A 27,648-nucleotide genomic window follows, 5' to 3' on the forward strand; every position below is an offset into this window, starting at 1 on the left:
AGCATTACAAATGGAAATACCTCATGAACGAGGATTCCATGGCTCTTTGGCTCGCTTCTTTGGACCGTTTAAACATGAAAGACATTGCTTGAAGCACATCATGATTACGTCCATGAATGAGTGCAATTCTGAAGTTTATAAATCCGATTGAATTTTGACTAGAGAATACTTTTCTCGTCCTTCATGTTTCTAACTCGCCCCTGAAGCAGCAGTGTAGAAAAAGGAAGTTTACCAAATTCTCCGATCTGATTACTACTACAAATGTGAGAGAAAGGTATAGACCCAGTTTTGTTGGCGTCTACCGAATGGCTCAACCTAGTTCGGTTAAAGCCTAACTGAATGGTGATGCACTGCTTTGGCAGGGATACATCGAATGGCATACTCTCTCACAATCCAATTTGGAGTTTGTTTTTACAACATATGGTAGAATCAGGGCCTGACAAGGTGTGGCGTCATACCCGAAGCGTGATTCTTGGCACTTAAGACCTAAAACTTCAAGAATAAAGGGATAATATTCCCAAACCTTAACCCTGCAAAATCTACTTCCGTCTTGATGGAATAGATCATTGGTTATGCACCTATTCGTGCCCCTACCAATGTTGTTAAGGAGTACCATTCTAGTAGTCAATATGTAAGACTAATTTTGCTCCACCAAACGCCGTTGGAAGAGCAGAATTTTGACATGGATGGCCTTGTTGGCCGAATCCCCTTAGTAAACCAGTTACTTTGTGAACATTTTTCCATGTTCTTGGATTCTTGTTTGGTGTTTGTTTTACTTATGGATAATCTTATTGATATTGTCCTCGAATATGAGTTAGTTGAATCATGTTTCTTAATACATGTGATCAATTCAATTAAACATGTGATTAGGTAGGAATGTGGGAAAGTTAGTTGTCTGGATGAATGCATACTACGCACACTAACTTTACACCTAAATCACATCTTTAACAACGACTTCAGGTCTATCCAACCTAATTAAGAGCATTGGTACGCTTCTCGTTGTATGAATGGTACTGCATCACCATTTAAGAGCAACTCCACCGTTGGAGTTTGCTCGGGGGACAGGCCAGGAAAAAAGGCCCGAAAGCCCGGCTTCAATGCTCTAGCGTGGGGAGCCCGATGGACAGGCAAGGCCCGAGCGCCAGGCCCGTGAGGAATTGCCAACCCGAGAGCTCGAGTGGATGTGACGCAAAGGCTGACATCATCCTAGCATCAGCCCAATTATTTTTTTTTTCTGTCAGGCATGTGCACTTCACCTGCGCGTAGGGGCGCGTCACTCGACACGGTTTCAGCGCCTAGGGCCCGCAACACAGTTTCGAAAAGTTACCGTTGAGAGGCCACGTGGCTTCCCACGATTCGTTCGATCTCAACGGTTTCTTAAATTTCACCGTCCGATTTGCAACGGTAATAAAAATAAAAAAAATCTTATTTAATATCAACCGTTGGATCTGAGATCAATGGTTGATATTATTCTGCTTTATAAATAAATAAATAAAAGAAAAAATAGTTTTAAATTTAAGAAAAGTTACCGTTGTGACACGTGGCACAATCTGGAGTGTTGGAATTCAATTTTTTTAAAATCCAACGGTAGAGATTAATTAATTCAATAAAAATTTTAAAAAAATTGTAAAAAATTCGAAAAAAAATCTGAAATTTTTTTTAAAAAAATTGTTTTTACTTTTCTATAAATAACTTCTCATTATCATCTACCTTACACCACAATTTCATATTTTCTCAACTACTTTCAATCAAATTCCTATCTTTCTGTCAAAGTTTCAATCCAATTTTTTTCAACAAAATGACTACTGATGCAAGTACGAATTGGATGCTTCTTGAAAATATTACGTTGTGTAATAACTGCGTTGAAGTTACTCATAGTTCACTTACGGGTAACGAGATGTAGTTGCGAGAAATATGGAGTCTTATTCATACCAATTATCTTGAGAAAATGGGTGGGAAAAGAACCAAAGATCGATGTCCAATCGTTGGAAATTACTTAGCCAATCATTTAGTATGTGGAGAGACGTCTTGGCACAAGCCAGTAATAATATTCGAAGTGGGGAATACGCGGATCAGGTAACAATAATCCTAGTAGATATGGGAATGTATCTTATATTCCTATTAGGAGTAGATTACCTATTAAATGTTGTAATCCTAAAGTGTAAAGAATTAACCTTCCCTACTACTATAAATAAAGGCACAATGGGGTGGAATAACACACACCCACAATTACACATCTCTCTCTTTCTCTCAACTATTGCCACCCCCTCTTCCATGGATCAAATTTGCGAGACCCTAATGAAAAATCAAAGTGACTCCTTGGGTGGAGAGTTACTTCGGCTTCATCGACATCGAGAATGGTATAAAGAACTTGGTGAATTCAAGCGGGACTACCCCTCAAACTCAAATTCCTGTTTCAGTTACAGGAACATAAGTATCATAACCCCTGAAAAAGAGCCCATAGTGTCACCCACTGCTCCAACTTCAACAGACATCACTAATCTAAGAAGAGGTCCTTGCGCAACGGGCAAATCGCCAATGTTACTTCCAGGAATAGACTCCTAACCCAACATGACTTTCCTCCCCTAAACGCGACAAGGGCACAAAGAGCGGAAACCCATCACCTAAGGTTCGATGAAAATGAATCTTCTAAAAAGCAAGAGCGACGACGCCCGCTATATAAGGAAACCCTAGGGGCACGACCAGACCCCATCAGGCCAACGGTCCAAACCGCAATTCAAATCGTTCCAGGGAGACTCTGACCTAGATTACCAAATCATGCACTACTGTAACATCAATTCTTGTACACAGCCCTCTAATCCAATAACATCACGTTGAATAATATGAGAATAAGTATTCCTCCATTGTCGTTGTCTGTCGTGCATTTGCAAGGAAGATGCAACTCTGCTCTCCCTTATTTCTCTTGTATTGTCACTCTGCAAATCATAAGCAGCATCTCTAATATTGCAAGGAAGATGCAACTCTGCTCTCCCTTATTTCTCTTATCTCAAAATATTCTTCATGCCTCCTTCCCGCTCGGTAGCCACTTTCAAGCCATGACATCCTCCAAATCATAAGCAGCATCTCTAATATTGGCAACCCAAATGCGCAACCTCAGTTTGAGCTTCACGCTATTTGCACCACCAAAAGCTGATTAATGAGATAACACAACCGGCACAGAGGGAACGCCTTAACCACCAAGAAAATCCACCATTACACATATCAAGTTTAATAGTGTGCATAAGATCGAAACAATGTTTTGGTCATGACTCATGAATCCAAGCCTCCCACGCAAGTTAGAAAAATAAATTCTTCCTAAAATGCTTTTATCCATTGCTCCAAATAAACCGAATACTGCTAGGTATACCAATTCTTGCCGCATCATTTGGTGCACAAGAATGTCATGGACGATTCATTCCACTGGCACCTAAACCAATTATAGCAAGATACTCGAGCAAACTCGGATACAAAGATGGCACCAGATTTCAACTTAGAAAATTAAGAGAGCATAATAGCACTTGACGGCACACGTTTTAAGCAACGGTATATTTTCAGGTAAGAAAAATGACATAAGTTCTATTACAGCTATCAGTATCTCAAATATATAGACAATTCCCTGAAGTGAGATGGTTAATCTCTTCCTTGGGTGAGTCTCCGATGCGTCATAACGGTGAGAATCCATGAAGATGGTAAAACAGAAGGGTAGTAGTGTCTAAGGAGAAACTTCATTGAGCTTTTCAACAGTGAAATGAACCCAACAATGGATACACATATACAGAGTAAGCTGTTGCAAAACCATTTTAGTGCCGAGACATCTTTGATAGATAATGCAAAAGGAATCTTGAGACCTTACTTCCTCTTTCCCGTGCCGATTGAAAGGAGTTCAAAGCTCCGAAGTGTGTCATCACGGCCACCTCTTGCAGCGGATGCTCGGGTGAAAGATGTTTTGGGTTCATACCCAGGTTGAACCCTTTGGGTGGTGGACAGGCGGCCACTACTTGAGACCAGCCGGCTTGACCGACTCTCGCTGGGCTCACCAGATGAGCTTGGCCGGCTGCTTGATATGACTGGCCTCTTTGAACTACTGCCATTTCTAGATGAACTACGAGCCCTTTCTGAATCAGCTTGCTGCAAGAAACATGCAAAGAATGTGCAACTTCATTAGGCTCCATCGTAAGGAAATATAACATGCATTTAAAATCATTTGAATACAAAATCCAAGACATCAATGAAAACATTAGAAAACTCACGACATCTTTGGACGATGGCGCATCATCAGTCGACCTATGTCTGGAGTGATCGCCATAACCATGACCAGCACTATTCCTTCTAGAAAATGCCTCTACTGCACCTGAGAGTCTTTCTCGAAAATCTTGTGCCACTGCTAAAAGATATAAAAATACTTGAAAAACGCTAACATATATAACAACAGTGTAAAAGAAATAAATAAAAGACCTGAAATATAAAGTTCATCCAAATTATTTGCATAAAACAAATAAAAGACCATACTTGAGAACTCAGATACAAAGACAACATATAAAAGAAGGGGTGTGATATCCACACACCCCTTTTTACTTCTCACACACCCTTCTAATTTTCGGCCGTTGGATCGGATGAATTGAAGACAATCAAAGGACAGAAATTAACAAGGGGTGTGTGAGAAGTAAAAAGGGGTGTGTGGATAGCACACCCCTAAAAGAAACTGTAAGGCATCTATAAGAATATAAGTAATTAAAAACCGATCCATTAACCAACCTGTAGGTCTTTCTGTTCTTTCTGCAGATGGTCCAGGGTTTAAAACTGGTTTTGTACTTGGCTGCAAAAAAAATGGCATCCATATGAAAGCCAGAATCATTACCCAACACACATACAAAAATGAAGAATTTTTCTTCTTTACATAGAAAATCCTCAATAAATTAGGTACTGACTCGTGTTCTAGAACTGGAGCCAATTTGCGGATACTTCAATATAGTCCAATCAAATACATAGTCAAATTGATACCCTGCACCAATTACAACCAATTAGGTTTCAACAGTTTTTAAGAGCCAATTAGATTCATCATGAAGTTTAAAGAAGAATGCTTCTATGAGATATGAACTAAAATTTGGGCTTAAAACGCCTACAAGCTAACCTTCTCGAATAAAAAGGTCCCGGAAAAGCCTCTTCAAGTACGAATAATCTGGTTTATCTTCAAAGCGTAATGATCGACAATAATGGAAGTACGATGTAAATTCTGAAGGATATGATCTGCAGAGCACCTGTAGAGAAAAATATCAGTAATTCATATACATTCGTTAAACAGCATCAGAAACAGTAATTGGAAAAATAGAACAGGATCGCAGAAAATCATGACAGTGAGTCAGTGACTGCACAGTTACAACTAAATATCATAACATTTTAACAGCTATCAATCCTCTCCATTTAGTATGCTTCCTACCTTATCTATTATTCCTATTCTCCTTCGACCCAATATGGTACAATTGTTAGTTGTTATACACCACACATAAAAGCAAGTGTTGATACCTCAATTGGAGTTAGCATCTTCTTCTCACTGATCTTGTCATATTTTTGCTTTTTTGTACCTGCTTTCAAGCCCTGCCAGGGAAGGCTGAAACAGTAATCGCACCACCAAGTTAAATATGTGAAGTTCAAGAAATAAAGAAACACAAGATACTGGTGATTTAAGCTTCTCGGACAAGAATGCAACCTCCCCCTCAGAAAATACATGAGTACAAAACCAAGAGACTCTAGATCATCCCTTCTGCTTTGCTCTGCAAATAAAATTAATATTACAATTAGATATACGTAAAATATTTGTAAATCCAGAACACAAGACCTTCCTGAAGCATCAACTCCAATAACTTTAAGTTGACTAACCAACGCCAAGGTGAGTGTTAACACTAGCATAGCGGGCTGTCCCTGTCAGATTCTTGTTTTCCCTGTCAGAAATGCCACAATGTCAGCTATTTCTAGAATTGAAAACCGAAAAGTAAAGCAGAATAAAAAGGGACAATCTTTAGATTTTGATAATCTTAGAAGGTTACATAAAATTCTATCCACATCAATTTCATCAAATCAAGGAAAACACAGAAAGGATAACTTAAAAAATAAGAACATTAAATTGCCTATTGTTGAAAAACTTAAGTAAGAACTTAAGAATTGTTATATAAGTGTAAAGCCATTTTTGTGTTCAGTAAAATTATAGATGTAGTCCTTACAACTACAAGGAAATAACAATTTGGATGTAAGAACCTCATAAAAGAGTTATCCGACTATGAATTTTTTTTGTCTCTAAATAATTCAAATATTCCAGCAGAGAATACAGTCTGTAACACGAGAGCAAATATTTTAAAGGGGAAAAAAAACACAATTATAACAACTTATCAATGTTATAATTGAAAAGATACTGAAACAATGCCCAAGATACCCCAGGATAAAAGTACATAAAAATTGACAAACTATCTTTATAAAAACCCATCCAGTGATATTTTAGTTTTTTATTCTAAAATATTAAATAAGCAGAAAACACAGACACAGATGCGTGTGCAAGCGGCATTTTCCCCTCCCCCCAACATGACGCAACCAAGATGAAGAATGTTGATTGCAGTTAAATAGAGCAAAAAATAAAATCATAACATGAAAGTCTCAATAAAAATTTAGGATCCATCAATAGTAGAACAGTTGAACACATAGGTTCACACATGGTATGACCTTTAAACCCGTCTCTAAGCATCTCTGAGTCATATCTGTGAGATGCCAGAAACTGATTCCCTTTGTTGGTTTGGTGGAAACCCAAAATGTGTTGTTCAACATTTTGAACACTAGACACAAGTGTAGTGAATAACTTTCAATATGATACCCCAACACTGCAAGGCTAGCTTTTTACAAAATACAATAAACGGGGAGGGGAAATTTGAACTTCCTCTTTAGACAAGATGTGGTAGAAAATAGGGATGCACGATAAACTAAAATACTACAAATATTTCTTGTATCTGATACCTGTATGGTATGTGCTTGTGCGTTTGAAGATCTCTATACTTTTTTGCAAGGCCATAATCAATGATATATACCTGTGGCAGAAACAAAATCCAGAAAATAAATGTTCAGTGCCTGTTCTGCGACAAAGCGAGTAGTTAATTTACTGCTGTGCGCACTTTCATCTGAGCTTGGCAAGATGATTACTCTAGATAAAAGCAACAATAAGATACAGGTGTTTCAGTCCCTAAGTTTCAGTTCCTAAGAGCAGATACTATATGGAAAGGTCAGACAGGAATAAGTACAGTATATTTGTGACTGTGTAAGTAAAGACCTAATAATCAAAAGTGGTGTCAGCAAAAAAACAAAAAAAAAAAAAAAAAAAGACTCATCAAAGATACTTCCATGACAAATGAAAGAACAAAAGCCAGTTCTCCATCACAGTACAATAGATGGAAGGTAATAGTTCTAATTCGATGGCTGGCAACATTTAAAGATAAATTAAATTAGAGGTTTGTGACATTTATAGACTGGTTATCCTTCCAAGCACATCTATTTATACCATTTTTAGAATGGAATCTAGTGTGAAATTTGAATTCCACCACTACTTAAATGAGTTCAAGCTTTCAATTAATTTACACTAGTGCATCAGGACGTTTATGTTATTAAAATGGTACAAATCCCTGTAAATAAGCTATGACCTTATGGAAGAAAGATTTGACCACGTAACCTGTTATGTATGTCATGCAAAATAATATGTCCACAATGTGGATACATGAAATCATAAGAACCAAATGGCATACCTGACAGACCTCATTAACTTTACTGTCCTATGGATGAGCCAGGTTTTAAAATAATATATTAACCTGTCTTCACTTGCTGCATCTTCTGCAAGCACTCGACTCATAACTAGCACTCAAAATTTACTATAGTTGCATTGACTTTTAACGAACTCAACTAAAGAAGCCATTACCAATTTATTAAAAATAAAAAAAAATAACACTTATCTGTAGAACTAGAAGAATATATTAAACGGCTTAGCTTAAGAGATTAGATCATATCATTTTTGTAGTATAATATATTCAAGGAGAATAACAGCCACAGAACTTGCAAATTTATGCATTCATACAGTAATCACCATGCGCAAACCCATGACTCTCTTACAAGGTCTACTTTCGGTTTTATTAGGTATTCAGATTTTTCCCCACAAAAGTAAGTCTCAACCATCCAAAATCTCAATGGAAGTGACAAAATAATCTTAAGTGGAAAAAATGATTCACAATGCATATATATTCATACAGAAAAATTTCAAAACATAACAAAGATGACCATTACAGACAAAAGCAGCGTAAAGTCTACAAGTACCTGATTAGCTTTGCGTCCCAGGCCCATTAAAAAGTTATCAGGCTTTATATCACGGTGAAGAAACCCCCGTGAGTGCATGTACTCAACTCTGTTTATCTACAGAAGATAATGTAGAAGCATAAGCATGGCAGCCATGTTAACAACATAAACTTACATACAAAATAATTTGATAGCTTACTAATTGATCTGCAAGCATCAAAACCGTCTTCAAAGAGAACTTCCGATTGCAATAGTTGAACAGGTCTTCAAGGCTGGGACCAAGCAGGTCAATAACCATGACATTGTATTCACCCTCAACACCGAACCATTTAAGATGGGGTACACCCGCTAAATAGATATTCAAATACAAACGTTAAGTTAGGCCTTTAAAAGTACACATTCACATGAATTCACAACAAAAGAAAGAAAAAAAGAAACACAGTAGAGTAACCCACTTCCTCCTTGAAGAAGCATGTATAACTTTGACTCATAATGAAGCTGGGGGTGTTTTGTCTTCACTGGTTCCTGAGAGAACAAAAATATAAAAAAAAATGTTTAGATGTAAGTACTCAGTCTTGTGCTAGGTGAAGTTTAACTACTATGAAGAACCATCAAAAGACATCTGAATCATAACAAAGGATACAAGATAACAGTAGAGCACCTACTCCAATTTTGCGTTATACTTTGAAATTCAAATACCATGGAACAATGTTGTCAAATCAATTGCTTAATGAGGCCCATTTGGTTTGTTAACCTCAACACTAATATTACACATCTCAGTAACCTAAAACAAAAAACATAAAAGCATTTAAACTTGCTCCTTCTATCTTTCCACTATTTCAACATCTGTCAGCTATGCTCACCAGCATGAATATCCATCAGTGTTATAATACTCAATCCCATGCTAAATAAACCACTCAGAAGAATTACTGTGAGGTCATTGTATAGGGTGTCTACAAGTATATGCCAATGCAGATGTTGGTAAAGAAAACTTCTAACAAAAATTTGGATACTACAATTTCTAGAACTTAAAATAGCAAAAAATGAATACGTTTTGCTCTTACATGCACATTAACTCAGAAGTAATGGCGGTGAGCAAAATGCTAATCCAAGTATATGAACATGCTAACTGTATTCGGATTATTAAAAACGCAACTAACTCCACATGATCTAACAGTGCTATACCAACTTTCTTCTAGTATATTCACAACCTCATGTCAAAGTCAAATTTAACCAATTGTTACCAAAAACTGATCGTATCATTCAATGCGTAAGAGCTCAATACCATCAACGAGAATAGTCAAACTTCCCCACAACTTTTCATTTAAAACTAAGAACAAAGCATGTCCAAGACATACCAGCTTGACGGCTACCTCCTCTCCAGTTTGTACATTAACACCTGAAACAAAGCAAAACCAAACCAACATAATTCTCAGAAACCCGAAAAACAAGGCCACCATCTAGAAAAAAGCTAAACAATCAAGCAATGCCACTAAAACAACAATTTTTTTTTTCTCCAACAATCGAAATGGTGATACAAATTGCATACCCAAATAAAGCTCTCCAAACGATCCACTACCGATCTTTCGTCCTAGCTTAAACTTCCCACCAATTACATGATCCATGATCTGAAGAATCCCAATCAAATATCATACAAAAAAAAAAAAAAAAGCCTAAAACCCCACACCCCCACTTCACCCCCCTTAACTTACAACCCCATCCAGCACTAAACTACGAACCAAATCTGCTCCAAAAGCTCATCAGCTATTGGACTCGAACTCCTCCTATTCCACTCAACACTCAATTCCTCTCATGCAATCTCAGATCCATCAAATTCCAGCTCCAATGCAACCCCCTAAAAAATCCTTATTCTATATACGAAAAATTTGAAATGAATGCTTGAACCTACAGTCCAAAATCCACAAAATTGATGTGAAATTTGAAAATCCAAAAGAAACCCACTAATCAGTGGAGCCAAAAACTGGACTTTTGGGCCTTTTTTCTTAGGAGAAGAATTGGAGCAAGAATGCGAAGAGAGGCTACTTCGGGATGATTATTTTCAATTTCTCAGACGAAATGGGAAAAAATTTCAGCCTGGAAAAAGAATGAAGTCGGAGAAGAATCTATCGCTTGCGACTATTGACGGTCAGAGAAGGAAAAAAATATGAAGTTTTGGAAGAAAGAAGGGATCTTTGGATCTGGGTTGAGGATAAGGGGTTTTGGGTTTTCTGGGACGGATATGATTTTCTCGGGAAAATTTGGACGGTGCGAGAAAGGGGGAATATTTGGGATGAAAGAGAGGAGAGAAGGGAGAGGGGAAGGAAGGAAAGAGGATGGATTGATGGAAGGAATAGGAAAGAGATGGATGCGTGTGTGATATATGATATCATACTATTACATTTTCTTATGGCTACATGAACTTTGTTTTTTTAACTTTATCATTTACATTTATCGATGTAAATATTTGTTTTTTATTTATTTAATTTTGTTGGATTGTATTTGATATGTGAGAAATAAACAAAAAAGAAAATGTTAATTTGGTGAATGATTGTCCAACTACTATCCTTTAGCTCTTCCAAGCTTCAATTTCCACTTGAACAATAAGTCGCAAGTGTGTTAGAACTTGGACAAGTTCACTATTTTCCTTCAACGTAACAATCACTAAAAACATGCGTGTGTAATGCGTGTTTCTGTAATTTTTCTCACAATAAGTGATCACGCATCTTATATTTGATGACTTGTTCTCAGCATATAAACCATTACTGATTAGTTTTTCTTGGAAATAAGTTGTGATTTTATACACATTGTTATAGTGTCGTGAAATTCACTAGTTTCTTACATGTAAAAGGAACAAAAATTGGTATGTGTAACGTGTGTGTACATCCTTTTTTCTCCTAATAACAGTGAGTAGCACTTGATGACAAATTGTCAAAGCAGACACTTGTTTCAAATAAGTTTCTCTTGCAGTTATAACCGTATACATTGTTGTGTGATGTGACGTACCTAATATTTTTCTTTTTTGAATTTTGCGAGTACCGTTGTCGTCGATGCTAAAAACTTTCTTATATCGTATTTGCAGAAATAGTAGAGCATTATTTTCAGTTACAAGAGCAATTTAAATCCTTGTTGAAAAAGCAGATGCAAGTGTTTTTACTTATGCTAATTTGCTGTCTTCCTAATAAGTGCTTTTTCTAATGTTAGAAAGTGCTTTTACCCGAACAATTTGTAACTGTTAGGCATACAGATCGCTCATCAAGAATTACGTGTAATTTGAATTTAGTAATCAAATTTGCCATTATTAAGTATTGGGTGTAAGATTTCGGATTTGGGAACCAATCATTCCGCATACTTACAAATCAGCCACCAACAGCAGTCAAATTGGATTTCGATAACTTCTTCAGGTCTCTTTCATGCTATAATAATATATACATATATATATATATATATTTATATATATCTATATCATAACGGGATAAAAATGTTTCTCTATTATTGTTTTTGTTTTTCTTTCTTAGTTATGTTCAACATTAAATATTTAATGCAGATATGAGTTTAGCCAAGTTAAATAGAATATCAAGTTCTTATTGTCGTTCAACTTTTTTGTTTTGGGTAAAATTTTCCCGTAGTCCAACTTAGAGCAATTGCCCATGAAAGCAATATGACTTTCAAAAAAACTTGTCATTAACGTGAAAGCGTATCAAGAAGCTAGTAGCCTAGTAAATTGAAATGAAGTGGTAACATTAAACCATGGAAGCAATCATTTTGTGCATGAAAGATGATTTTCATATACTATTTTTAGCTTCTCACACTCTCTGAATTTTGACCAACGAATTTGGATAAATCAAACAAAAATCAATGGATATAATTTCAAAAGAGTACGTTAAAAGCTTAAAAAAGAGTCTACATTTATCATTTCTTGTACAAATAGTCACATATTTTGAGAAATTAACATGACAACTGATAGTTTTGGTACTCTAAGTCATTGCTTAAAATCATTACAACTAGAAAGTGAAATCAATATTTACTTTGAAAGTTTCAGGTGAGTGAGTAATGTGTGTCTCACTCACTCACAGAATTGTATTCAAGTGTGGCTTCCAGCTTCCAATCCATATTATTAGAGTATTAGTGCAGAACAGATAAATAGTTGGTGACTGATTTGACCTTAACAATTGTTTATTTATTGGATTTGGAAACTGGAATTGTGGTTTTGTGGATCAATGGGAGATGGTGGCCTCTACCTAAAACCACAACTACTCAATATTCATAATATATCTGTACAATACAAGCAAGAAGCAACTCTGTCTCTCTCTCTCTCTCTCTCTCTCTCTCTAAATATATATATATATGTATATATTTATTTATTTATTTATTTCAAAGACAAAGACACGACTCCAATAAATTTAATTAATGAATGTATACAGTATACAGAATGAAAAACAGAAACAAAATTTTTTACTACCAAGCCCGCCTCATCGTTTGAATTTTGGTCCGGCCCCAATCCAACCAATGAGTCAGGGCCGGCATTGCCTTTTAAAATCCTAAACCCTAATCCGTAAACAAAAAAGACGACTATTCATCCTGGAAGCAGCAACAGAGCTTGAGGATACAATTACTGCCAACATCTACAAGTGGACTTTTCTCTGCTTTCACATGCACAAACTATATAGAACGATACACTAAGGCCAGTGAAGAAAAATTCAATTCGATTGAGGAACATGTTCGAACGGATGAATGTATACCTGGCCTTCCCCAAGCATCTCTGATTTCTTAAGCTTCTTAACTGCAGGTACATGATCAGTTGCTTTCTTTCTCCCTGTAGACTCTAACCTGTACCAGCGGAGAAAGAAATAGGTAACACAAAGACAAAGACAAAGAAAAGGAAAAACCAATATGTTGATTACAAATTTACAATGTAGTAAGGCATAATGCAATAATGCTACTTTTGTTATCGACGCTAACTAGAGTTAACATGACAGATGGAACTAACTCCAGTACAGGCCTCCCAGAATCTGACCATCAATTTAAAATAACTAAAAAGCAATAGAAATGAAATCCAAGAGGAACAAAGTTTAAGTTTTTTTGCATCTCTTATTTGTTTGGAGGGAGGTAGGAACAGCGTATGCAGTATCTATATATAGAACTTAATCTGCAGTCATGAACTATACTGACTGCAAGCGCTATTCATATGATCAAATATAATAATATAACAGGTCGTGGTATGTGGATGCAACCGGACAAAAATGATACACTACTTCATTATCAAAAGAAAACGTGTACCTCTCCAAAGATCATTGGCAGTTTACTTTGTCTAACACCACCACTGTAAAGAGAGATGAAGGAAACTCATACTGCTCCTTCCTCTCCTGTAAACTTCTCATTTTTTTTTCTTGTAATGATCGTCTGTATATTGCTTTGCAGCTGCAACCTTCTGCTTGGTGGCATTTGAAGACACTTCTTCTGTGTTGGTGTTTTTTACCCCCTTTTCCTCCTCTTTACCTAAAAATGTGCCAATGACTGTGTCTGGAAAGAGATTCCTTACCAGTAATCTCCACACGAACACTCTCCACCCTTGAAATGGTGAAACCGGCTGTTATCCCTGACAATGAACTCCCTCCCAACGATCTTTGACATAAATTTTATTGCTATGTGGCAGTCCACGCATACCCTAATGTTCTTTGTTACTCGAATTGTTGTCCCAGCAGGAGTGCTAATGATGCCAAATCCTATGGCAAGCCTTTCACTGTGGTGACACAATAAGTACTTCTTTTGCTCCTCTTCAACATCATGGAGCACCTCATTTGTGTTGGGCGCATACCCTTCTCGTTCCATCTGCTCCAAAATGACTCCTAGAGCCTCAATTATTCGATCATAAAGTGGGTGGGATTTATCTCCCGCCACAAAAGCATGAACCTTGCTTTTAACTTCAATCCAGCTGCAGGCTGGCTTCTTTTTCAATCCCTTATCCCTCATAGTGATCCTCAATTTTGCTGCATCTTTCCACCTCTTAGCAGCCGAATATGTGTTTGACAATAGAACATAAGCACCCATGTTCCCAGGATCAACTGTAAATATTTTCTCCGCAACCTTCTCAGCTAATTCAAGTTTCTTGTGAACTCTACAAGCAGCCAACAATGTTGACCATACACTTCCCGTCGGTAATATATGCATGGTAGAGATAAACTGATAAGCTTCCTCCAACCTTCCAGCTCGACCAAGAACGTCTGCAACAGCAGCATAGTGCTCTATACCAGGAGCAATCCCATATTCCCCAGTCATACTATTAAAATACTTCCAAGCTTTGTCTACCAATCCAGCATGGCTACATGCGGTCAATACAGCCATGAAAGAAACATAGTTGGGCTTTATGGCCTCTTCTTTCATCTGCTCAAAAGAGGAAATGGCATCATGTGCATGACCATGCAAAGCATATCCCATAATCATGGCTGTCCATGACACCATGTCATGTTTCTCCATTTTGTGAAAAATCCACCTTGCCATCCTAATGTTACCGCATTTGGCGTACATGTCCACCAGTGAGCTCGCTACAAACACATTATCCTTGAATCCACCCCTAGTTATGTATCCATGGAGCTGCTTTCCCAAATGTAGAGTTGTCAGGTGAGCGCAAGCTGGAATAATACTTGAAAAGGATACATGCACAGGCTTAACTTTACTCATCAACATCTCGCGAAAGAATATCAGTCCTTCATCAAACATACCGTTCTGCACACATCCTGCAATGATCGAGTTCCATGAAATGGCATCACGCTTAGGTAGCAGGTTGAACACCTGCAGGGAATCTTGCACTCGAGTGCAATTGGCATACATGTCAATTAAGCTACTCCCAATGAATACATCTGCATCAAGTCCACGTCTTATAGCATACCCATGAATCTCCTTTCCCTTGATAACATCTACATATTCTGCAAAAACTGGAAGGACACTAGACAAAGTAAAAGCATCGGGCTTCAAGTCAGCATTCCCCATATGTCTGACCATTGCCAAAGCTTCTCGATACATCCCATTCTGTGCATTCCCAGCAATGACTGTATTCCAGGAAACAATATCTCTTTTTTGCATCAAGTTAAAGACCTTTCTCACACTATCCACTCTGGCAACTCTTTTCCCTTCCTCTTGCTCGAAAGCTTTACGACACTGATCATTGAATTGCCGGTATGCGCAAAGTGGAGGGTCTACATCTACAGATGTAGTCAAACCAACAGTCCTATCAATACCATTACCCTGCATCTGCAAGTCATTAACCAGTTTATTTGATTGACTACTACACAAAGCCTCACCTTCTACCTCCAACGACCCAATTCTACAAACTTGATTTCGTTGAGGCATTCTATCAAACAACTTGGGTGCACCAAACCTCTGCCCACCAATCCCCTCCAAAGTCTCTAACTTTGCGTACATATTCATAAGTGCATTACAAGTATACAAATCACAATCCATACCGAACCGAACAACACACCCATGGACGGACTCGCCCAACCTCAAGTCCCCAAGCAATGCGCATGATTTGAGCACAGAAGGGAACACATTGTGATCTGGGTATATCCCAAAACCCATCATTTCCACAAAGGAGGCCAAGGAACGGTGGCAGAGGCCGTGGGCGGCGTAGCATCGGATAACTGACTTCCAAGCGAGAGTGGGGGGAGGAGAAGGGAGGGAGTTGAAGAGGGTGAGGGAGTCGTGTAGGAGGTTCAGGGTGGAGTAAACAGAGAGGACAAAGGAGAGGTCGGGAGCCGAAGGGCCGCAGTTGGATTTGAGGATCTGGGCGTGGAGCTGTTTGGCATGGGATTGGCATTTGATGGTGCTGGGGTTCTTGAAGAGGGTCTTTAGCAGTGTTTGGATGGAGGCGGAGCTCATTTCATGGGGTTTAGAGGTTTTTTGCGATTTGGCTTTTTTTGGAAATTAGGGTTATGAGATCATTGTTGTTCGTTAATCTTCCTTACGGGGATGAGAATCTGCCCCCTGGATTTCCCGAGTCATGGGTGTTGCCGCACCGCCGGAGAGGGAGAGAGGGTGGCGGGGAGCAAGTGAGCTTTTTGTTTTCAAATTTATGTTTGCCTTGAAAAAATTGACTCACGTGCTTAGCCCAATCACGTATGTTTTTATTTTTTTTTTTATTTTTTTGTTTGATTTATCAATTCAATCACCATAAATAAAAAAGAGGGTTGTAGGACGCTAAAAAAGATTTGTGAAAATCAATCCTCAGGTTTATACAGTTGTGCTTTTAGCGTCTTTATGAACAAAGCAACATAGCACAAGTACATTACATTTTGACATTTTGTGCTAATGATAAAACGCAACGTAGAGAAAATTTAACATATAACGTTAAATCATTGGCACAAGATGTACAATAACAATATAATCATGTCATCAAAGTCCCTTATAAAAGAGTCGTAAACAACGATGAACGTGTGATTTTCATCCTAAAACATTTGTTCAGGTTTTAGTTGGTGAGGTTTTTATTATTGTCCTTTTATTGAAGGACTAAAACGTACAAGTTTCTTGAGGGCAATGCAGAATGCACAACAGAGTCCACCTTGATGCATGTAGGACGTTTAAGACATGAAGCCAGCAGTAAACAAAAATATAAAGAAAAAAAAGGTTCAACTTCATCCCGTTTATTGACATAGTTGATTTCTAAACTTCGATTTTAGACGAGAAGTAACAAATTTCGGGCCAAAAGCCTATCAATAAAAGGTTTCAAATTACTCTTTCTTTATATATAGCATTAGTATGACAATCATCAACACAAGTAAAATACATGAACAAATGTGGAACAATTGTACACGGATTTTTTAATCTTGACAAAAAAGGGGGTACAAATAAAGAATACACAACCATTTCCAAAGAATATATACTTTGCAGAAAATATGTAACAAAAACCATTTGTTTCCGAGGCCTTTGCCCCTCATCTACGGATCTACAGATAAATTAATCACCGGAAAATATTCTGTTTGGTTGGATCTCTACAGCAGCTGAAAGTTATGAGATAAACTGTGTCCTTCGCCCGGATTCACTCTCTTTGTTTCTCAGGGACTTCTAATTGGGGAGGAAGGAGTTTCATAAAGCTTCCTTGAACAGGTTGATTGGCCACCGTTGCGGACTCATCATCTGTAAAGAGACCAAATCAATCAATTCTGTTGTGTTCTGGAGATTATGGAAGAGAAAATTAATTGAGGAGCTGACGTTTCTTCAGACAATTAGAAACACAAATCATATGTAATAAGTCATATAACAAAAGAAATGGATCCAGAAAAGGAGGTTGTTCCAGTATATTCAGCGATCAAAGTAATGTGGGAAAGTAACGGTTTTGAACAGCTAAAAAGCCTATAATCTTCTTTGTGTCTGTTTCTGTGAGAAGAAAAACACCTAGGTGGTATTTTGGATGGTGGACTAGAAACCGAGAATGTGAATAAATGCACATGTATTTTACGTTTAACATGTGGATTTCAAACTTTCTGTCAGATTAACCTGAAGCTTCACTGGGCAATGCTCACTGACTACTAACCACCACTAAATGAGGGTGGATGCTATTTCATATGAACAAGAAAGCATATTAAAAAATCTTACCAAAAAGGGACTTGATGGAAGGCCGCTTAGGTTTTGTGCTCTTTTTCTTTAACTCAGCTGCAGATATTAACGCATACAATTAAGAAAAACCATATCAAAGGAGTCCATAGATAACAAGCTATAAAGGATGGAAGACAATACCAATCCCAGGCAATTGGTCATCATTTACAATTTCGAAGTTCTTGTATGTGTAACCCACAAAGTTGACATCTTTGGAAGATAGCATCTACATTTGACAACAGCAACAAAAACATTAGCAAACAAAATGCCCACGCAGCTGAAGCTTTATGTGAGACACCAACATAAATACTACATGAGCAGAGCTCTAACTTCAAAACTCATACAACTGAAACTAATAGTACCAACCTTTCTCCATGGACCAGCTCTCGTTGAAGTTTCAATCTGGTTGTCTCCCTACCACCAGCAAATAAGGGTAAAGGGATAAAAAGGATTAGGAAAAACATGCCCCGAGAAAGGCTAATACCGTTATGCATACATACACAAACATACAAGAAACTAAATATCTACCTCCTCAAACTTCTCAAAATTTTGGGTATCTAACTCATCATTGACCTCGGGGATAAATGCAGCCTTCATTTGATACAATTTGTCCCATTCAATTCCTTTAAACCAGGAGTGAGCCTGGAAATAACAAGACCAACTAGTTCATTCTACCAATTACTATTCCAATTGCAACATTAGATTAGAGAAGCTAGAATAGAACACACCACACAACACCTTTATTTCATCTGCCCCTTTTGTTCCAAGCCTCTGGTCAACATTACATAAGAGTTTACTAATGAGATCCTTGGCTTCTGGAGAGAGTTTGGCTTCTTCAGGAAATTTCAGATGAGTTCTCCAATTAACTATCTGGATAAACGAGAAACGAGGTACTTTTCAACCATAAATGCCAAAACAAACAAGAATAAATTGAGATTCAACGTGTGAATAAAAGCAAGAAAAAGAATTAATTAGCCATAGACCCAAAAAAAACCCATTTTTTTCCTTTTTGATAAACCGACAAGGATTGAAATTTTTATTACAAGTCACAAAGCTGTAGCAAGACGGCAATTATGAGATAAATTGAAGGAAAAAAGAGAACAAAGTAATAATTAATACATACATATGAAGAGACTCTATAAGGATCAGAAGACAATGAATAAAGACAGCTTCATGTATGGAGGTAATGGACCAGGTGACTGAATAACTACCAACGTCTCTACAGCCAAATGTGACAAAATGAGATCAAATACAGGATCCCATCCTCTACACAGCACCAATGCAAATCTGTTACTCCAGGAACTTCTCAAATCATAACAATGACCTCACTTATCCTAAGCCTGTATACAGTAATCAGTAAACATGTAACCTCCATACACTTCTAAAAGGATGGGCAACGTAACCAAAATGGGAGAAACATTTCCCTTGATATACTAGTCATACATTACATTGAAAGTACCCTTTCATTGTGTGACACAATTTTCAAACATTTCTGTGGGAATAACTTACACATGCCCCAGAAAATACTTAGCACTAAACCTTGACAAAAGCACCATATTTCAGGGACCTCAACGAACAAGGAAAAATAAAAAAAGTAGACCTCATAAAAGTTAAGATAATTTTGCTACAAGAGTAGTATCAAAGACTGCTACCCACAGACAAGGTCTTTAGAGTTTGTTCAATGTTTGTTATTTTCTTGTTATTCAAGTAAACTTAATCAGAATCAAAACTAACCATTACCCGAAAGAAAGTTCCATATAATGATATATCTATGAGGATCATGATAACAAAATTACATCCTATCAGTGCCATGTCTATGACACATATCCCCTAAAGGCATAGCATGGTATTGCTGACATATCAAATGAAAAATAAAAACTAGTACTCTTGATATTACCTTTCTACAAGTTGACATGGGGTCATCTGAATAAAAGGGTGGATATCCCACAAGCATTTCGTACATAATAGCCCCAAGGGACCACCTGGGACAGTATTAACAATATCTCAGCTGAATGTACAACAAGAAATACAAAGTTGAAAAAGATAGCCAAGTCTTATACACTGACCAATCACATTCCATTCCATATCCTTTCTTCAGCAAAACTTCTGGGGCAATATAGTCAGGGGTTCCAACTGTAGAATAAGCCTACAACATGAAAAATGGTATGAAAATTCTGAACACAATGACATCACAAAGAATGAACTCGAGATATCTCTAGGTATATGATAATTATATAGATATTTCTGTATATTGATGAGAAAATGAAGGAATGCCATTTGAGTTAGACCAGCTCAGGTGTAACTAAGACCTAAGGATGCACTACGATTAAGTATCAATATCATAAGTTGTAAATTGAAATGATAAACTCTAGAGTTTAAACATTTACGATAATGGCATAGGTTACCAATAACCAAGAGCATGCTGAATTTGTATTAACAATGTCAGTACTATAGTAATGATAACCATATCAAGAACACGATATTAGAACTTACAAGCATCCTCCGGTTTCTCTGCCAATGCTGCAGTTGCTCCTGTTGTGTACGCTTTGGTGGTGCAGGCCGTCCATCACTTTGAAGAGCCCCGCTAAGATTTTTTCCAACAGAAAAATCCTTTTCTTGAAGTATACTACAGTCTAATGGTTTGCATAATCCAAAATCTGATAATTTCATGTGACCATTTCTATCCAGCAGCAAATTGTCAGGCTTAATATCTCTGTAACACATTAAAAAGGAAAGGATCATTCATCATGATAAGACATAAGAATTAGATAATAGGGCATCTACATATGTATATATCATGTACAACTGTACAATCAGATAATCAAACTAACATCAATGTACCTATGGATGTAATTATGTTTATGAATGGACTCAATAGCTAGGACGGTTTCCCCAATATAAAATCTAGCTTCATCTTCTGTCAATGTATCCTTGCGCATCAATAAAGTCATCATATCCCCACCAGGAAGATATTCCATAATTAGATACAAGTACTCTTCATCCTGGAACGAACAATAGAGCTTGACGATACAATTACTGTCAACCTCAGCAAGTAGATTCCTCTCAGCTTTCACATGTTCCACCTAAACAGAAAAAACATCTATTGTACTAAGCCCAGCGAAGAAAAATTAAATTAGATTAAAAAAAAAGGTATGAGAGAATGTATACCTGGCCTCTCCGAAGCATCTCTGATTTCTTAAGCTTCTTCATTGCATATACGTGACCAGTTGCCTTCTCCCTACAGATTCTAACCTGTATCAGACAAAGGAATAGGTCAGATGTTGTAAGCCATACATAATGCATTAAGGCCACTTTTATTTCTCAAGATGAGTTATATATCCCAAAAACAGTCAGAAGATCCACCAAGTTGCAATGCAATCTATGCATGTGGATGCTAACTAGAGCTAATACGACACATGAGAACCAACTCTAGGTATCGTGATGTGGTTTGCTGCTAATCCAAAGTTGAGATGACATGTGAGACCTAATCCATCCATAGATGCCACTTCCAAAACCATAACCATAATGCAACTAGAGCCTAAGAGCATCTCCAAAGGAGATTTCAAATTTTAAACATAAAATTTAATTTTGATAGCCTATGTGGCAATATGACATCTTCTAAAATTTTAGTCTCCACCCCATACGTCAAATTGAACTATTATTTTATTACATTATTTTCTTTTTATAATTTTATTTTATATTTATATTTTACAAAAATATAAATAACTTCTACAATTTCAGCAAAAAATATAAATAAATAATGAATGATTTGGCATTCATTTTTTCCTATTTATCAAAATTAACTTTTACAATTGTGAAACCCTAAATCACAATTCCTTGTTGTTTCAATCTTGTGTTGCAGAAATTAAACTTTTGTGGTTGTGTGGATCAAGATCGAAGAGAAATCCCACCCACCTCTTTCAAGGCCCCCAAATCCCATCTTGACCCAAATCCCAGCCCCTTCCACTTCTTCTTCCCTGTTGACCCAAACCCCAACCTTTACCAATATTCCAAACCCCACCCCACCTCTTCGAAGGCCCCCAAATCCCATCTTGACGGTGGAGACGAGCTTGACCAGCCAACACTGTAAGTGATCGAGCGGAGGTGCAGAGAGAAAAGACGACGACGAAGAGGGAGAAAGGGCAATGAGAAGGGTTTTGGGGGGACTCTGCAAATGGTTAGAGACGAAGAAGTTTGAAGGTTTTGGAATTCCAGGTGAAAGGAATTAAAAATGATGAAGAAGATTTTTTTTTTATTTTTTGATTTTTTGTCTTTTTCAGTTTGCTTTGAAAGAAGGTGGATAGGCGACATGGAAAAGTGTTTAATAATGAATTAAAAATATTTTACGTTGCTATCAAATTTGACAACAAGGGTGTGGGCTGCTATTCGATGTCATGCCACATCAGATTTGGCTTCTCAGTTGGAAAATTTTGTTGCTGCCTTTTATGACTGTTAAAGCTGATTTGGACATTTTGACAGCTCCTTTGGAGATGCTTTAAAAGTTTATTCTCCCAAGTCCTGACTATCACTACAAGAATACCCTTAAAACATATATATACAAAACTTAATTTTCAGTCATGACCTATATTGACTGCAAACACTCTTCAAATGGTCAAATATAATACGCACACAGAACAGACGTGTCGTGGTGTGTGGATACTTCAGAACAAAATTGATAGTGTACTACATTATTAAAAAGAAAAGATATACCTCTCCAAATGCACCCTTTCCTATCATTGTCAGTGGTTCAAAATCATCAGCACCCATTTTATGCCTCTGAATACGCATATATTCTGTTTCTTTCTTCTCCAAGTACTTTAGCAAGTTGCTTTGCTCTTCCTCAGACACATCAGCATCAGCCAACTTCTTTTCTAGTATATTACGTCTGTATTAAATTAAAAGTATGATCAACCATTACTCCAAGTCATAAAAATGGAGAAAAACTCAACAATCAGGCACGACAATCAAGAGAAGCATCAAGTAGTTTAGCAAGTGGTGTCAGACAGTTTACCCTGTCTAACACCACCACTATAAAGAGAATTATTTAAACACATACCGCTCCTTCCTCTCCTGCAAACTTTTCATCTGCTTCTTGTAATGATCCTCTATATACTGCTTTGCAGCTGCAACCCTCTGCTTGGTTACATTTGAAGGCACTTCTTCCGTTGTTGGGGTTTTTGATACCTCTTTCCCATGTCCTGTAGCGCCCTTGTTCTTTGACGACTTCACCTTCTCCTTGGACTTGAATCTTTTAAACCATGACCTTGCAAACTCCATTTGTATCGCTCAACTAACGTCAAACCACTTAACCAGTGTATTATATGTGCATTTTATCTCCCAATCACTAAAGCAAACAAAATTCAGCAAACAAGAGTCTCATAAAACATTATCCGTTCCAATGCACGATTGATTACCGCATTGAGGAATGCAGGCTTCCTGCATTGACAAAAACCAAAGACCGGTCAATTAACCAATTATATCTGAAATTGTATCCTCAATAAGTATCTGTTTTAACCAATTATAAAACTAAAATGCACAGCATTTTGTTTCCAATGCCAAGTTCTCATTCAAAAGATGTCAGAAATTAGAAAATCACAAACATGCGAAAGAAATGACATTTTAATTCTAATGACAATAAAATTACACAGGTGACAAGATGTCAGCGAAGCAAAAATGAAAGCCTCCTAAAAAGAAGAGGCTATGACAACTCATAAAGGTAATTGATAGCAGCTTTCTAGTCGAGCCAAATAACTGAGAAGGATAAATCGTTCAAATCTGACAAAACCGAGCCCATAATGATGACCCAAAACGAACTTTCTCACATAACTCCCCTCTGCTGCTACTTACAAAATCCTCAAAATCACCCAATTCCTTTCACAAAATCCTCAAAATCACCCAATTCCTTTCTGTCCAGATTACCAATAACGCAGCCAAAACTATACATCCCCATAAAGTCTCCGCTTTCTTTCCATTTCCTGATAATTTATGCTTCCTTGGCATAAATGCAACGCAGCCTTTGGATATGACCCAACTAATTCCGAACTCTGTAAAAGTTGCAGCCACAGAGTCAGAACCACTGGTAATGTAACCAGATATTTAACTAACATCTAGGTTCATAGATTAGGGCCCGGTTATGGACCCAAGATAGCCAAAACTATACATCCCCATAAAGTCTTCGGTTTCTTTCCATTTCCTGATAATTTATGCTTCTCTGGCATAAAAGCGACACAGCCTTTGGATATGACCCAACTAATTCCGAACTCTGTAAAATTTGCAGCAAAAGATTCAGAACCGCTGGTTACGTAACCAGACATTTAACTAACATCTGGGTTCATAGATTAGGGCCCAGTTATGTACCCAAGATCCCTGATTATGCCGCCAATGTAGTTCTTAAAAACTACTCAAAACAAGCATGTGCTAAGTATCACATGTACAATTGATAAACTTCCCCTTTGTTGTTTTCAGAAGGATCACCAAATTAAGAAAACAAATAAAAAGTACCTACAAGTGGCTTTGGCACAATGTTCTTGACATAAAACTAGTCAATACAAGCACGTGACACACATGAACAATTCATAAACTTGCCCTTTTTTGTTTTCAAGGATCTTTAGGAAAGCAAATAAAGAGTTCCTACGAAGTGACTTCAACACAATGTCCTGGAAATAAAACTAGTCCATACAAGCCCGTGTGAAGTATCACATGTACAATACATAAACTTGCCCTTTTATGTTTTCAGAAGGATCACTAGATTAAGAAAGCACATAAAAAGTTCCTACAAGTGGCTTCGACACAATGTTCTTGAAATAAAACTAGTCAATACAAGCACGACCGAAGTATCACATGAACAGATCATAAACTTGCAACCTTTTTGTCTTTAGCAGGATCAGTAGATTAGGAAAACAAATAAATAGTTCCTACAAGTGGCTTCGGCATTGGTTCTTGAAATAAAACTAGTCAATACAAGCACGTGCAAAGTATCATGTGAACAATTCATAAACTTGCCTTCTATTTTCAGAAGGATCACTAGATTAAGAAAACAAATAAAGAGTTCCGACGAGTGGCTTTGGCACAATGTTCTGGAAACAAGACTCAATACAAATGTGTGAAGTATCATGTGAACAATTCATAAACTTGCCTTTTTCTGTTTTCAGAAGTATAAAACAAATGAAGAGTTCCTACAAGTGACTTCAGCACAATATTCTAGGGAAAAAAGAAACATCTTTACAATATGCCTACCAAGCACGATATTTGCTACATTTTCCAGTTGTAACTTGTAACCAACCAAACAAGCTCTTAAATCTGCTTAAAAGCAACAAGAATAAAAAAAACAGCTAAACCGTTGTCCGAAATTTACTATTTTCTCACATTGACACTCCAATCAATCAATCAGATGAGCAAACCCCAGAACTCAACTCACCAATTCCGAAAACTCCAACTCCAAGCTCAACCAGAAGAGGAAAACGAATCCTACTTTACGATCCAATAAATTTAACACCAAATTTTACCCAATGACAAAAAGTAAAAACACTTTCCACCCACAATTTCTTGCCAAACAAAAGCATAAATTCGATCAACCAACAAACTAAAATTAAACAATAATTAAAGGGCCAAACGAAGCAAATCAACCAAATTAGACAATGAGAGATAGTGACAGAAGCACATCAAAAAATCCCAAATTTAAGTAACGCAAAGCAAATCAGAGTTCGATTCAAGAGAGAGAAAGAGAGAGAGACACGCACCAGCAGGAGAAGTGCAGTGGAGGCAATGGTGATGTGGGAGAGTGAAAACCCTAGAGAGAGATGGATGGTTTGTTGGGTGTTGAAGAAGAAAGTGGGGAAGTGAAGAGAGAGGAGCACTTGGTGTGTTCATGTCATATCATGAGAAATAGGACTCGGATGCCTCCCCGTTTCATTCATCCATTCCCCCCTCTCTCTACTCTCTCTCCTCTTTCTCTTTTACTCTCTCCTTTTTTTTTTTCCTTTTTTTTTCCTTTTTTTTTCGCCTTTTCCAAAAGGTTGCAAGTCCCTTTGACTCTCTGTCACTCTCTATTAATTTATATAATATTTTCACTTTCGAGTTTAGTTTTTTAATATTTATTGCTTCAGTGACTGTCTGACTGTCTGTCATTGTTTTTCTTTCTTTCCTGTGTCCGTACATTTTCATTTCTTATCCAAAATATTCAATGTATTTTAAAGAAAAATTCAGTTTCTGGGTGGGGCTTACAATTAATGAGTAAACAGTTGCATCAAGTTTTACCAACGTCAACACGTGTCGGATCAAAAGCTTAAGTAAATCAAACATTCTTAGTCGAACAAATTACAAGATTAGGAGGCGAGAAGCGGAATCAACAACATAAAGAATACCATTACTTAAGGCAATGCACGAACTAAGTTTTCTCCTATTCGACTGTAATCCTTTCTATTAATATATGATCGGATTTCTCTCAAAGAGAAAGACCATGCTACTAGTCTACTAGTTTAGTTGGTTTCAACGTTTTAAGAACGAAGTTAATTCAACGTTTTAATATAAAATTGTTTGGATTTGAGATACCAGGCTGGGGCCGATTGTAACTGTGGGCTTGACGCATAAGCATGTCATCAGTCTACCGAACTCTGAGATCTTCCTTTTTTCCTTGACTTCTTGTTTCAATTAACTCCTGGATTTCTTCATCATTCATCTGAGCCTCGAGCACACGATCAATTAAAATTGGTCTAACTTCCAATTAGCAAGTAAAGCTTCTTCTCGAGCTTCCACCCCTAACTTCACTCCAATGGACCTCAAATTAGCAAGAAGAGGAATATGACAAGCATACAAAAGCATTAAGTCTAACTGGAGTCTTCCTACTAAGTGCATAGCCACCACATTTGCATGACCAAGGTGATACTCAATCGTGCAATCATAATCACTTAGCAACTCAATCCACCTTTGCTGCCGAAGATTAAGATCCCTCTGAGTAAAAAGATATTGGACACTTTTATGATCCGTATAAATCTTACATTTTTCACCATAAAGATAATGTCTCCAAATCTTCAAAGCAAAGATAATGGCTGCTAATTCCAGATCATGAGTAGGGTAATTCATCTCATGAGGCTTTAATTGTCGTGAAGCATAAGCAATCACCCTACCATGCTGCATCAACACACAACCCAGACCATTCAAGGAAGCGTCACTGTAGATCTCAAAATTACCACTATCATCTGGGAGCGCCAAAACAGGTGCATGAGTGAGACAATACTTCAACTGCTGAAAGCTCTGCTCACAATTATCGTCTCACTCAAATTTAACATCTTTCCTTGTCAATCTCGTTAGTGGTAATGCAATAACTAAAAAATATTTAACAAACTGTCGATAATAACCTGCTAGACCAAGGAAGCTCTGTACCTCCGTGATGGTTTGTGGCTGCTCCCAATTCTCAACGGCTGCTACCTTTTGAGGGTTCACCAAAATACCTTGGGCGGATACAACATGTCCCAAAAATGCCACTTGACTCAACCAAAATTGGTGTTCCCTCAATCTCTTCAACACCAAAGTGAAATGTCGAACATGCTCTGATTTAGACTTAGAGTATACCAGAATATCGTCAATAAAGACAATGACAAACCCATCTAAATATGGCTGGAATACTGGATTCATCAAATCCATAAAAGCTGCAGGTGCATTAGTTAATCCGAATGGCATCACAAGAAACTCATAATGACCATATCGAGTTCTGAAAGTCGTCTTAGGAACATCCTTACTTTT

General features: G+C 37.3%; 3 protein-coding genes across 5 annotated transcripts; all 3 read right to left on the reverse strand.

The window, feature by feature from the left end:
• Window positions 1–3,530: 3,530 nt before the first annotated feature.
• On the reverse strand, window positions 3,531–10,665 carry LOC137736932 (casein kinase 1-like protein 10). 3 transcript variants are annotated; one of them, XM_068476258.1, is made up of 14 exons: window positions 9,869–10,665; window positions 9,678–9,718; window positions 8,775–8,844; window positions 8,519–8,667; window positions 8,341–8,436; window positions 7,000–7,070; window positions 5,878–5,939; window positions 5,708–5,771; window positions 5,524–5,608; window positions 5,132–5,258; window positions 4,929–5,002; window positions 4,756–4,816; window positions 4,251–4,381; window positions 3,531–4,128 (listed from the first exon to the last, which is right to left on the reverse strand). In XM_068476258.1, exons 1-14 carry the CDS (start codon window positions 9,942–9,944, stop codon window positions 3,850–3,852), a joined length of 1,386 nt encoding a protein of 461 aa, XP_068332359.1. In that variant the 5' UTR covers window positions 9,945–10,665; the 3' UTR covers window positions 3,531–3,849. The 3 variants fall into 3 exon arrangements, with proteins under 3 accessions (XP_068332359.1, XP_068332358.1, XP_068332356.1); XM_068476257.1 differs by having other exon boundaries at window positions 4,251–4,384; XM_068476255.1 differs by having other exon boundaries at window positions 4,251–4,384; window positions 5,524–5,771.
• A 3,040-nt stretch (window positions 10,666–13,705) lies between these two features.
• On the reverse strand, window positions 13,706–16,339 carry LOC137738192 (putative pentatricopeptide repeat-containing protein At3g23330). Its single transcript, XM_068477823.1, has one exon. The coding sequence runs from the start codon at window positions 16,192–16,194 to the stop codon at window positions 13,855–13,857; it is 2,340 nt and encodes a 779-aa protein (XP_068333924.1). The 5' UTR covers window positions 16,195–16,339; the 3' UTR covers window positions 13,706–13,854.
• Window positions 16,340–17,028: 689 nt separating this feature from the next.
• Window positions 17,029–25,876, reverse strand: LOC137737452 (uncharacterized). Its single transcript, XM_068476929.1, has 14 exons — window positions 25,647–25,876; window positions 22,964–23,343; window positions 22,618–22,792; window positions 21,076–21,159; window positions 20,749–20,990; window positions 20,401–20,620; window positions 19,974–20,053; window positions 19,805–19,889; window positions 18,646–18,777; window positions 18,436–18,549; window positions 18,274–18,321; window positions 18,049–18,133; window positions 17,908–17,964; window positions 17,029–17,448 (listed from the first exon to the last, which is right to left on the reverse strand). Exons 2-14 carry the CDS (start codon window positions 23,182–23,184, stop codon window positions 17,351–17,353), a joined length of 1,641 nt encoding a protein of 546 aa, XP_068333030.1. The 5' UTR covers window positions 23,185–23,343; window positions 25,647–25,876; the 3' UTR covers window positions 17,029–17,350.
• Window positions 25,877–27,648: the final 1,772 nt, after the last annotated feature.

Source organism: Pyrus communis, chromosome 6, assembly GCF_963583255.1.
Source record: "Pyrus communis chromosome 6, drPyrComm1.1, whole genome shotgun sequence".
NCBI lineage: Eukaryota > Viridiplantae > Streptophyta > Magnoliopsida > Rosales > Rosaceae > Pyrus > Pyrus communis.